The 12,678-nt window shown below is 54.8% G+C and overlaps 1 protein-coding gene across 1 annotated transcript in view; it reads right to left on the bottom strand.

Annotated features, from left to right (window-relative positions):
- Positions 1-246: 246 nt before the first annotated feature.
- The window catches only part of STK40 (serine/threonine kinase 40), a 45,776-nt gene continuing 33,344 nt past the window's right edge, over positions 247-12,678 (bottom strand). The window contains exons 5-11 of the mRNA XM_049774845.1: positions 10,171-10,398; positions 9,637-9,689; positions 4,876-4,991; positions 3,862-4,006; positions 3,656-3,775; positions 3,063-3,147; positions 247-2,263 (exon numbers count right to left, since the gene is read on the bottom strand). Coding sequence (XP_049630802.1) covers positions 2,045-2,263; positions 3,063-3,147; positions 3,656-3,775; positions 3,862-4,006; positions 4,876-4,991; positions 9,637-9,689; positions 10,171-10,398 — 966 coding nt within the window. The 3' untranslated portion in view covers positions 247-2,044. The remainder of the gene's footprint in view (positions 2,264-3,062; positions 3,148-3,655; positions 3,776-3,861; positions 4,007-4,875; positions 4,992-9,636; positions 9,690-10,170; positions 10,399-12,678) is intronic.

Raw genomic sequence — 12,678 nt, 5'->3', positions numbered from 1 at the left:
TGGCCATGGCCCTGTGGGCACACTGACAGTTTTGGACAGTCCTCAGTGCGAGAGAGGATCAATGCTCGCATGCATACATGATGGACACCCCTGCCATGGACAGCCAGGCACAGGGCCAGCCAGGAGGGAATTCCCGAGTTCCTGGGAGTTTCTGGGGCTGAGTCCAGCACTGTAAATGAAACGGGTGCAGGTGTAGCGGGGATGCAGAGGGAGGCGCAAGAACACAAGAACAGCAACAGTACAGGCTCCAGTGGCTCCAGAGCAGGAGATTTTATTGCTGACATGCAGGAAGAGTCCTCATGTAGTACAAAAATATGTCTTTATACAAACTTTTTGTGACTTTTTCCGTTTTGTTTTCTTTACAATAGGACATCTATCTCTCAGCGTGTGATGTGAGGGTTGGGGACAGCCCCCACCTCCTCTCCTTTGCTCTGCAGAAACATGAGCTGACCTTGGGAGGGATGGTCCATCAGGGCTCTGCAGACCGGTGGGTATTGCTTTGAGATGGAGGACGGTGACCCCTCCGGGGCAAGCAGGCCCCCAGGTCTGGGCAGGCTGTGGGCACTGGGGCTCAATCTGGTAGGAGCCTCCAGGACAGTCTGAAGCTGGGAACCCGAGCTTGCTCCTTTTCGAAATAAATATAGAAAAGAGGACAGCCCTGGCCCCCAGCAGAGGCCCCTGGCTCTCAGTAGCCGGCTGGCTAAGAGGGCCAAGCTGGGGGCCCAGGGTGGGTGAGAAGTGCCATAGGCGGGAGGCTGGAAGGCTCCCCACAGACCCACTGAGGCAGAGGCACAAGACGCCCATGTGCTGGAATGGGGCACAAAAGGGGAGGGGCATGGGCGGCCCTGCTACTGCTGGCAAGAGGTGGCCCCATTTTTTTCAGATGGGGAAACTGAGGCACAAGGAGGTTTGGGAACTTGCCCAAGTCACTCACAGTGAGTCAGCTTTTGGGGGGGTGGGCAGCTCACACCCTAAGAAGCATGGTCCTGGGATCCTGCTGCCCTCCACACTGGGGAGTAGGCTAGACAAAAAGGGCTTGAGGGCCTGGGACTATGTGGGGCAGGGCGCGTGGCCCCAGGAGAGTGGGGGATCCTGGTGAGAACAGCCTATCTGGCAAGACAGGCATCCACTTCAAAATCTCGGCTCAAAAGGGCGGCAGGGCTGTTCTCAAACCAGGCATGGCCCCCAGGTCTCCCTGGAATCCCCATGTCCACGATGATCCTTGGCAGGGGTCCAGAGGGGAGAAACACCTATTCTAAGGGGTCAGCACTATCAGCGGGAGTGCAGGAAAGTGGGTGTGGTGGTGGTGGGGGTACCTGACAGCCCAAGATTTCTGAGAGGGAGAGAAGCATGGAGAAAGGTCCCATCAAGGAGATGGAGGAGCCTGTGTCTGGAGGAGGGGGGTCGGCAAGAAGGGGCTTCTCTGAGCCTGGGGTTGAGGGGAGGCCATCTGGGGCTCCCTGCATCCAGCTAGGCTGGGGCCAGGGAGTGGACATGGCTGAGCCACCTGGAGATGGGAAAGAAGTTGGTTTCAATACAAAAATAAATATATTTGAATTCCACTTAAGATGAGGTGAAGGTTTCCAAAGCGTGGACCAAGGGACCTGGAGACCAAAACAGACTGTGGGAGGGGTCTGGGCAAGCCCAGGTGGGCGTCCGTCTGTCCGTGCGTCTGTCCATGCAGGAGCCGGCAGCCAGCGGCACCGTTAAGGGCCGTGCCGGAGTGGGTGGGGGTTGGGTGGGTGGGAGGCCTCCCACCCCCTCTCCCGCAGTCCAGAGACAGCATGGTTAGAGACAGAGGTAGATTAAAACGTCATGATTAAAAGCAGATTAGTTTTCTAGGCTTCTCAGATTAAAAAACAAAAAAACAAAAAACAAAAAAACAATCAAGCAATCGTTCCAAAAGGTAGCTTCATGGTACCTCTGCTGACCCAAGTGTCCTGGGCTGTCCATGCCTGGGGCCGGATGCAGCCGGAGGCGCTGAGCGCTCGGCCACTGCCCATAGCCAGCTGGGTGTGGGTATTCGGGTCCCTGCCCGAGGCCACTATTTCCGCAGGTAGCGCTGTGCCAGGATGGCTGCATCCAGGGGGTTCATGGGCTGCGCGTCGTGGCCTAGCCGTCGCACGGGAGGCACACTGCCGAACTGCCGCTTGGGCACCCAGCTCCGGGCCTCGTGCACTGAGCTTTTCTCTTCAGCCAGCAGCAGCTGCTGCCGCATGTAGTTCTCAAACTCGTACTGGGAGCATTCCTCTGTGACTTTCGCCTGCAGGTGGAGGGGGGAGAGGGTTGTGGGTGCTGTTCAGGGAGCCCAAAGCCCTGCTGCTAACCTGGACCCCTACTAACACAGCCGGGCAGGAGTGGCAGACTCCGTAGAGCTCTGATGGGCACCTCAGTATGCCCAGTGTAAAGTGAAGCAGGGCAGGAATTCCCCAGAAAGTTTCCTAAGGCACATAAAGTATCCAGAGGGGCTGAGCCCCACAGGACCCTTTTCTCTGCTCCCCAAGTGACCAGGAGATGGTGAGCCCTGACAGGGCTCAGACTTGGGGTGGAGGCTTTTTGAGCTCCTTCACTTCAGACCTGGGACTTAGAAATAGTTTGTTCCCTCTGAACCTGATTCCTTATTACATACTGAGCATCGAAACACACGCTGTAACCAGGCAGGACTGGGAGGAAGGGCAGAGGGGTGCTAGAGAGAGGCCAGGCTGTGAGCAGCTCAGCCCAAGGAAAGGGTGTTGGACTCTCCTCTGGATGCTCATCTCCATTTCCTTCATGGCTGGGCCAAGCCCTGCCCTCAGGGGGCACCTCATACCACCCACCATACCACCCACCACTGTGGCCATGTGGCACCCAGGTCTCTGGCCCCCTCCCAGCAGGATCCAACACTTTCTCCAGTCCTGAGAGGGGCTGGAAGGAGGAAGTGAGCTATCGGGAAGCAGGAAGTGGTCTGGGAGAGAAGCCTGGGAATCAGTGAGGCAGGGAAGCATGACTGTGTGAAAGGCTGCACATGTGAAGGACCGGGCAGATACTGCCCACCAGTTCTTGGCGGTGCTCCCACCACTTACCTCCTGCCCGCTGTCTGCACCGCTCATCTGGTCATCAATGTCAGGCACCACTTGTAGAGGCCCGCTCAGAGACGACAGGGACTGCCTGCAGGGGCACACCACTCTGGTCAGCCCAACTCCTGGCCAGGTGCCCCTGCCCTGACATCAGGAGCCCAGCTCCCAGGCTTCTTCTTTTCTCTCTCTTTTTTTTTTTTTTTGTTTTTGGGCCATACCCAGTGATGCTCAGGGGTTACTCCTGGCTATGCACTCAGAAATTGCTCCTGGATCGGGGAACCATATGGGACACCAGGAATTGAATCAGGTCAGTCCTGGATCTGCCGTGTGCAAGGCAAATGCCCTACTGCTATGCTATCCTGCTGACCCTCCACACCTTCCTAATGTGAGGGCCCCCCTTCTCTGAGCTCTCCTAGAGGCAGACACTGCCTTCTTGGCACTTCACTCATGTCGGGCCCACCTCAGGCTGGCATTCTCTGCTGTACAGTCAAGCCTGACTTCCACCCTCCCAGAAACCCTGGGACTCTGCCTGCCTAGAGGGAACAGAGGCTCCCGTAGGCTGTGCTCCTGAGTGGTCTGGCCCACACCCACTAACTCACCAAGAGGCGATAATGGCACTGAGGGCCTCTAGGACATCAGCAGCAGCAAGGCGCTGCTGGGGGTCGAGGACTAGCAGTTTGCGGATGAGACACACGGTGTTCTCAGAAACGCGCCCGTCCCTGGCAGGCAGAAGAGAGGGTTCAGTGGGAGGCAGAAAAGTGAGCAGGTGGGGTGCTCCCCCCTGTGGCCCGCAGGCAGGACTTACTCAGGAATGGTATACTCGGCCGCCTTGATCTTGCGGAAGAGCTCCTGCGGGATGCTGTCGTAGAAGGGGAACTGGCCGTACAGCATGGTGAAGAGCACCACGCCCAGGGCCCACATGTCACTCGGCTTGCCCCGGTATGGCCGGCCTGTGGGCGCAGGACATGCACTCAGCGATGCCAGGATTCCCCCACCTCGTGACTCCCCAACCATACCTCTGGCCACTGTCCTGCCAGCCTCCCCAGCTCTGGTCAGGTCCGCTTGGGTCCTGAGAGTACTCAGGTCAGCAGGACAGGGAGGGGATCCCCTGGCCTTGCAGGTCTTCCCCAGTACACTCCTGCTCCTCCTGGCAGTGGTACCTTGAACAAATCCCTACCTGCTTCTTCCTTGTTGCACAAAGCCCTGAGAGGGCCCCTTCTCAGTGTTGCCACCTCCCACTGGTTGTGGATAACAGTGTGGCATTGGGCAAGAGTATTGAGGTGAACCCCCTCAAGATTCCCCCAGAATCCACTACTGGGGAGTAGGGGTTCCCCTCTCCTTTCCAAGGAATAAACTAATCCCAGGGAGACACTCAAGGGAGGACATCAGGTTCTGGAGGTGAGATGGGTGAGGGCACCATGGGGGTGGGAGGTATGTTCTGGAGGTGAAGCAGAGGTGTACTTGTGATCACCAGGCCTGTCTCCCACATAGCTGCTTTCCCTTCTCTGGCACAGAGAGGCCCAGGTAGCTGACTTCAAGGTGCAGTGGAAGGGCCTCTGCAAGTTTCCACCAAAGCTGCCCTGCCCTAAGCTCGCTCCCACCCCTGCAGCATGGCCACTGGGCAGCAGCAGCAGCTCTGCCATTGCTGCAGTCCTGTAGGGCCATGCTCTACCTGCTGCTGTCCCCTGGGCCCATTCCAGTGGCGCTCACAGCAGCATCATCTTCCTTTCAGTAGTACCTCAGGGGGGACCCCAGATGCTTCCAGAGGGGCAGACCTTCTTGGCCTAAGGCAAGTACAGAGCCCAGAGTGTAGACCTACCACTAAGCACATCAGGGCTGATGTAGGCAGGGCTCCCCCTCTGGTCCTTCAGCAGGTCCCCCTCGCTCACCAGGTGCTTCCCAAGGCAGAAGTTGGTGATGGTTATCCGATGAGTCCTGGGGGCAGGAGTTTGAGTAAGCAACTGGGTGTCTGCACCCAGGGGTGCCATATACAAGCCCCTAGAATCACATTCCCTGTCCTCAATGCCTTTCCTGGGATGTTTGGGGGTACCAACAAGGGCCAGTCGACCTGGTGTCACTTGCTGGGAGCTGAGTCCCCTTGACCAGGCGAGTGTTTCAGGTGCTCCCTAGTCCTACCCTGGCAGAGCCATAGGGCTTGGAACCAACCAGCTCTCAGAAGACCCAGTAGGGAGACCCAAGCACACAGTTCCCTTCTGGATATGAGAGGAACATAGAAGGGCCTTGGGGAACCTCTTAGGTACGATACCCCCCTCTTTGGTCATTAGCATCACGGGGCAAAGGGCTATGTTTAGAGTTTGGAGGTGTGGGGCCTGGAGAGATAGCACAGCGGCGTTTGCCTTGCAAGCAGCCAATCCAGAACCAAAGGTGATTGGTTCCAATCCTGGTGTCCCATATGGTCCCCCGTGCCTGCCAGGAGCTATTTCTGAGCAGGCAGCCAGGAGTAACCCCTGAGCACCGCCAGGTGTGGCCCAAAAACCAAAAAAAAAAAAAAAAAAAAAAGAAGAGTTTGGAGGTGTGATGGATGCCACTTCTCCCATCAACAGTGACCTGCGAGGGGACATGCCTCACGAGGCCATGCAGACAAAGGAGATCACCTAGTCAGTAAGAGTTTGAGGTGCCAAAGCCACCTCCTTGGGGTAGACACCTGCTGGATGCCCATGTGTCCCAGACCTGCGGTTCAGCTCCATCAATGCAGACCCCTCACACTCGAGCCTTTGCCCCAGCCTAGAAACTGGAGCCTCTATCAGTGCCATCATAACGCTGCTTATTAGAAGGGCTTAGACTCCGTCTCAGCTCACACAGGGAATGAAGGACTGAACACCCTCACCTTGGGGGCTGGAGTCCTGCTGGACTTCTCCCAAGCCAACCCCAGAGGAGAGCCCGGAGAACGCAGGGAGACGGTGCCCAGGGTCCAGCCCATATCTAGGGCTGAGGACTGTGTTCCTCATAAGCTGGTCCCTGAAGTCTCTCTGAGAGCCTTTGAGCTGGCTGGAGGAATTCTGCTGGCAGACTCTGCCCAGAGCCAAACAAAGGCCGGCCTGTCCTCTGCATTCCAATGGGAAACGTTGACTCTGGCTCACCATGCTGGCCCACCCTTTGGATGCCACAAAAACTGAGCCAGTGGCCATGAGGTGGCCAGAGCTCAAAGGAGTAGCAAAGGGTCTCTGCCTAGGCTCCCGAGTGCTGGGAAGCATCTACTCTACTTGGCGCTGAACCTCCCAGGTCACTGCCTGATCGTGGGAGAGGTCAGGCCCCTGGGCCAGAAGTCCCCACAGAGCAGAAGCACTGGCTTTCTCTCCGCAACACAGCTGGCCATGACAGAGGGAAACATCCCACACGCAGGCTCCCAGGCAAGGGGCCCCACACAGACTCGGATGGGCTGAGGGAAATTCCTGGTCTGGTTCTTGCTGGCCAGTCCCTGGACGTGTGGTCACAGGCAGGCTATTTTATCTCTCTTGCTAAACCTCAATCTCCTCATCTGACTCCCCCAGGACTGTACTAGGATTTAACAAAATCAGATAATCCAAGGGAAGCACTTAGTCTGGTGCCTGGTGTCTGCCGCCTCTTCCAAGGCACGTCCACAGAACTAAGGGGAGTGCCCATGAAAGAGATGGGCTCTTTCATCTGAGGTGGCAGCTGAGAAACACACAATGAAAGCACCTGTGTCACTGCATTGAGCTCTGGGACCAGGCAGCCCTGGGTTCAAAAAATAAGGCAGGTCAGGTGGGTGAGCTTCAGGGGTAACCAGCAGCAAAGCTCAATCCTCTGCTATTTGAAAGGGCTGGAGCCTTCCACAGGAAACCTCACGGTCAAGTGCTTAGAATCTCCAGATCCCCAAAGCTGGGCCACACTCCTGTCCTGCCATCCCCCAGCTCCTTTGCTGAATTAGATCCCAGATCTCCAGGGTCCCAGACCCTGGCCTGGTGCCTTTAGGAGGGGTGAGGGCTGGAGGGGAAAGCTGTGTGTCAACAGGCCCGTGGGGTGAGTCACGCGTCAGCTATGGCCTCTGGGATACTGCAATGTTTTTTCTCTTTTTCTAGGAACTTGGTGTGCAACTTACTACAGAGAGAGAAGGAAGAGAGAAGCCACAGCAAACCTCAACCCCAGAAGGGGATTTCAGACATCAAGCCAGGCTGATATCCATAGCAGGGACCTATCCCAGGGTCTCTCCTTATCCCTCTCCCCTGGGAAGCTGCTGCTGGACCCCCCAAGTGGACATTGGGAAAGAGGCTAGGAACAGGCTTAGGGCCACCAGAGTGGGTGCCTGCATCACATCCTATGTCCTCATCAGGAGCAGCCTGAAGAAACAGGCAATGAAAACCTGTTTGTCCTCAAAGGTGAGAGCCAGAATGAAGGACGCATAGCCTAGACATGGCATGTGAAGGGGGTACTGAGGCCTGAGAATACTGGTGCACACATAAGCTCTCTCTCCTCTCTGTCTCTCTGTCTCTGTCTGTCTGTCTGTCTGTCTGTCTCTCTCCTTTACTCTATCTCTTTCACGCACACACACACACACAAACACACACACTTTTTTTTTTTTTTTTTTTGGTTTTTGGGCCACACCCGGTGACGCTCAGGGGTTACTCCTGGCTATGTGCTCAGAAGTTGCTCCTGGCTTGGGGGACCATATGGGACACCGGGGGATCGAACCGCGGTCCGTCTAAGGCTAGCGCAGGCAAGGCAGGCACCTTACCTTTAGCGCCACCGCCCGGCCCCCACACACACATTCTTTTTTTTTTTTTTTTGGTTTTTGGGCCACACCCTGTGACGCTCAGGGGTCACTCCTGGCTATGCGCTCAGAAATTGCTCCTGGCTTCTTGGGGGACCATATGGGACACCGGGGGATCGAACCGCGGTCCGGTCCGTCCTAGGCTAGCGCAGGCAAGGCAGGCACCTTACCTCCAGCGCCACCGCCCGGCCCCTCACACACACATTCTTATGAGTACACAATCACCACATATACACACAGTCACCATGTACACACAAGTACACATGCAAACACAAAACCCAAACTACAACATGGACACAATTAAGCACACATATCTGCAACCTGGGAAACACAGTCTCCCTCAAATCTAGGCCTCCCCAGACCTCCGGGAGAGGTGCGACCTTTGGATTCCACTCCCCACTTGCAAGCAGATGGAGAAGAGCAGCAGAAGCCAACCCTGTATAGGACCTGAGGTCAATGCCCGTGGAGTTAGAGAGAAGAAGTCTGAGGGCCTGTTCCCGTAGCAACAAGTGTAAGTAAGTGTGTGTGTGTGTGTGTGTGTGTGTGTGTGTGTGTGTGTTCGCTCATGTTTGCGTGTGCGTGCCTGAGTAGAACCAGGCAGTCTCAATGCTGAGTTGGGTAACTAGCTCGACTGTCGTCAAGGCCAGCCTGTGGGATCTTTTCTCTTGCCCTCCTTATAGGCAGTAGTAGGCCCCTCGGTTGCTTACCACACGAGGGTCTCTTTCCAGTTCTGGTTTTGTCACGAGGGTTCACATGACAGGCCCCTTAGCAATCTCTAAATTCCCACTTTGAGGGGGGACCCAGGAGCTAGGAGAGGGGCTTACTAGAATAAAGGACTAGAACAAGCTCCCTTAGCCCAGACAGCCCTGGACCATGGGTTCCTTCCTCTTTGTGGAGTGCAATGGGCACAGGTCTCATCTGCTTTACCTCTGACCTGCAAATCTTTCCTCAGCTTCCCGGAACTGAGAAAAGCTGCTGTCCTGATCCTGAGAATTGGGCATCAGCTCATTGCTGCTCTTTTCTGAGGACCAGGGCACTCGCTATGGGTTTGGAGTTGGGCACTGGCATGGAGGGGCAGCAGTGACCCTGTGACATCTTGAGTGAGTATAGTGGTCCAGGAATCCTCTCTGTCCCATGAGCAGCTTCTTTTCAAGTCACCTGCCACCCCCAGCTGTGTCTGTTCTGAGATGAGCTGTCACCATTACAGCGTTCCACACAGGATGGGAACAGCTCACGGGTAACAGGGCAAGGCAGGAAGGATGGCGCTGAGCAGGCCCTTCCTGTCCATTCTGGGCACTCATGAACCTACAGCCCTTTCCGGCCTGTGATAAGAGGCTAAGGCAATGCCTTGCGGGGTTTCCCTTTGAGGCCAGAATTGCCAGACCCCCAAAGACAAGTCAGCTTCTTCACTCTCTGGGCCTGGAGGTGTGGCCCTGACCTGTGTCCTGGCCTGAAAGCTGCCTGAGCTGCAAGAAGGTGCAAGCTGAGTCCTCTCTAGCTCAGTCCTGCCTAGCAGACCAGCTGACTCCCCTTGAACCCACACTGGACATGGCCTCACATGCCCTTGTGTGGCTGCTTATCCCTGGACTTTTTTTTTTTTTTTTTTGCCCTGGACATATTTATATTCACCAGAGTCCTTTCAGATACCAGATGATGGGCCATAGTGACACCCTCCCATGGTCCCAGCCCTGTGGTCATCAACACTCCACTCGAGCAAGTGCTCAGGCCCTAGGCAGCAACAGCAGAAACAGGTACCTCCCTGTTCCCTGTCTGTCAGGGTTCAGGAGGAGCTGGCTGTGTGAAAGTGTGCATGAGAGAAACCAGACCCACCTCTTATTGAGCACCATGTTCCCGAGCTTTAGGTCGCGGTGTACAATATTTTTCTGGAAAACAAAGAACGTCTCATTGGAACTGTGAGGGTGAACACAGAGGCAGAGCTGACCTGTCTAAGGCGCTGGACATCAGGAGTGCAGGAAAGGGGCCCTGTCTATCCCTAGTGTTGTGCTGTGAGCCCCTAACAGATGGGGCCCATTCTTATACCTCAGGACCCAGAGCAGGAGCAGAGGACAGGTAGGACAGGCAGTGCCAGCTGCCCACTCTCCTTTTGCTCATCAGACACCATCAATTAGGGGCCAGGATCAAGAGGAAGTCTTCACGCCTCTGGGATCCAGAACCTCTGACCTGAACACAGCAGCAAGGCATGGGCACAAGCTGTCCTGACTTGGACCCCAACCCAAGGAAAAGCTCAAGAGCTCAGATGCAGTCTGATGGCTTTCCCATGGCCACTGCCTCCCTCCCTGGAGACCAGCTCAACCTCCTAGGTTGTGAGTCATCCCAGGGTGGGCAGTGGACAGCTCAGCTCACCTGGTGCAGGGCCTCCACCACGCGCACCACATCGTAGAAGATGACCACTGTCTCCCGCTCACTGAGCCGCTTCTCCTTGATGACATAGTGCTGCAGGTTCATCAGATCTGCCGTCTTATCACTGAAGTCGTGGGCACACAGGCAGTCAAGGACCAGGCAGATGCGCTTCTTCATCTTCTTGACCATCCGCCCAGACTCTGTGTCCTCCATGAGTTCACAAGTCCGGTCCTGGAAGGCACAGGGTGGGTCTGGGGGTGAGCTCTAGAGAACCTATTGGGATCCCAGGGGAGAGACTCTGAGAAATAAACCAGTGTGGGTGAGCGTTGGGGAACCTCAGGCCTGGTGGGAGGTAGGGGACTTAGAGGTGGCATGAGCCATTGGGAACCTGTGACAGAGGGGCCAATTTTCAGGGCACCAAGGGCTACACCCAGTCAGGAAGACCCCCCCCATCTCCAGCTTCATATCTTGATGCTAATGCAGAGGACTCTGCTGTAGATAAGCACATAAGGGGTGTTTATGTAATGACACTGGACTTGGACATGCCTCTTGGATACCCCCACTATAATGACAATTGAACCTGTACACACCCCATCATGCTGGGTATAAAGGGGGGTGCCCAGGATAGTGACCAGAGAATTCTGTTGTTCTGCAGGGGGCCATAGACAAAGCATCCCATATACCTCACCATCACCTCCCTGGCTGCTAGAGTAGGTGGACCCCTCTTTGTCTAGCTTACTATTAGTGGTCATATATCTGTTTGGTCCTGGTACCCTCCCTTGTTTCCCCCTCTATTTAAGAGGCGGAGCTAGATAAATCAAGTTATGTGGTTTTGTTTGATCTACTTTTCTTTCTTAAACCCGGGCCTCCCAGCCCCACCCCACCCCCCACCTCTGCTGGTAAAATTCCATCCATCTCTCCCTCTCTCAGAAACCAGGCAGCAGGGGCAGCCTTAGCTTCCTGGGGAAATAAAAGATAGAAACTAGGTTTCGCTTTCTCTCTTTTCTCTCTTAGTCTCCTGTGGGCGGTTGCTACATGTTGGCATCCCTGGGTGGGTTCTTGGCCCCACCAGGCAGTGAGCCCTACCCACTGGTTTTGCAGCCTGGGTCCTGGCAGCCTCAGGCCCCTGCACTTGCAGCCCTGTAGCCCTGGCAAGTTGGGCCTCTGCAGCCTTGCAGGAGCTGAGCGACAGGCAGACTTTCAGCTTAGTGTGGTAATCTGCCGGATAACAGTGAATTTCTACAAGGGCGCACACAGCATATAGAAGTCTACTTCTATGTAAATGCAAGAAACCAGCCAAGACTGCTTTCAACTTCCTTCCCATGTCTAAAGAAATGGACATGTCTTAAGTACTCTGTCTGCTAAGAAGCCTAATTTCATCTAGCCTCTGGGTAAAACTGGTGAGATTTTGGCCATGGTGGCCCAGTGGTTAAAAGGAGACTCTGATTTATGATGGCTGAATTCAGGCTCCAGCAAAGCCTGGTGCTAGCTGCAGAACCTGGACTGGTGCTCTCTAACCTTATAGGCCTCTTGTTTCTCCTCCAGATATTGGAGCCTCCAATCATTACTCCAGAATTGCTGGGTGGGAGAAGTCATGAAGCTTTTGTTAAGAATAGGTTGTGCAGGGGCCGGGCGGTGGCGCTGGAGGTAAGGTGCCTGCCTTGCCTGCGCTAGCCTAGGATGGACCGCGGTTCGATCCCCCGGCGTCCCATATGGTCCCCCAAGAAGCCAGGAGCAACTTCTGAGCTCATAGCCAGGAGTAACCCCTGAGCGTCACAGGGTGTGGCCCAAAAAAACCAAAAAAAAAAAAAAAAAAAAAAAGAATAGGTTGTGCTAGCACAGAATCTATGGTTACAGGTTCTGGACCCATTTTCCTTATTTAAAAGTATTTCAGCTAGGGGCCAGAGAGATAACATGGAGGCAGGATGTTTGCCTTGCATGCAGAAGGATGGTGGTTTAAATCCTGGCATCCCATATGGTCCCCTGAGCCTGCCAGGAGCGATTTCTGAGTGTAGAGCCAGGTGTTGCTGGGTGTGATTCAAACACACACACACACACACACACACACACACACACACACACAAAAGTATTTCAGTTAAGACAAAAATCAGATGTGAACATGACCAAAAAGGATTCAGCCCGAACATACAAGGATGACTTAACATATCAAGTTTTCACTATTTATGGATAACCTGAAGTTATATTTATTTATTTGTTTGTTTCTCGGCTCAGGGATTATTCCTGGCTATATGCTAAGAAATCGATTCTGGCTTGAGACCATATGGGACACCGCAGTCCGTCCTAGGCTAGTGCACCCGAGGTGGACGCCGTAAGGCTTGCGCCACTGCTCTGGTCCCCTGAAGTTATATTTAGAAAATCCTAAAGACTATAAAAATGTTTCTAGAGTGGCCGGAGAGATAGCATGGAGGTAAGGTCATGCATGCTTCTGCATGCAGAAGGTCAGTGGTTTGAATCCCGGCATCCAATATGGTCCCCCATGCCTGTCATGAG

The sequence above is a fragment of the Suncus etruscus genome, chromosome 6 (assembly GCF_024139225.1).
Source record: "Suncus etruscus isolate mSunEtr1 chromosome 6, mSunEtr1.pri.cur, whole genome shotgun sequence".
NCBI classification, from domain to species: domain Eukaryota; kingdom Metazoa; phylum Chordata; class Mammalia; order Eulipotyphla; family Soricidae; genus Suncus; species Suncus etruscus.
This window is presented reverse-complemented; position numbering and strand designations above follow the sequence as displayed.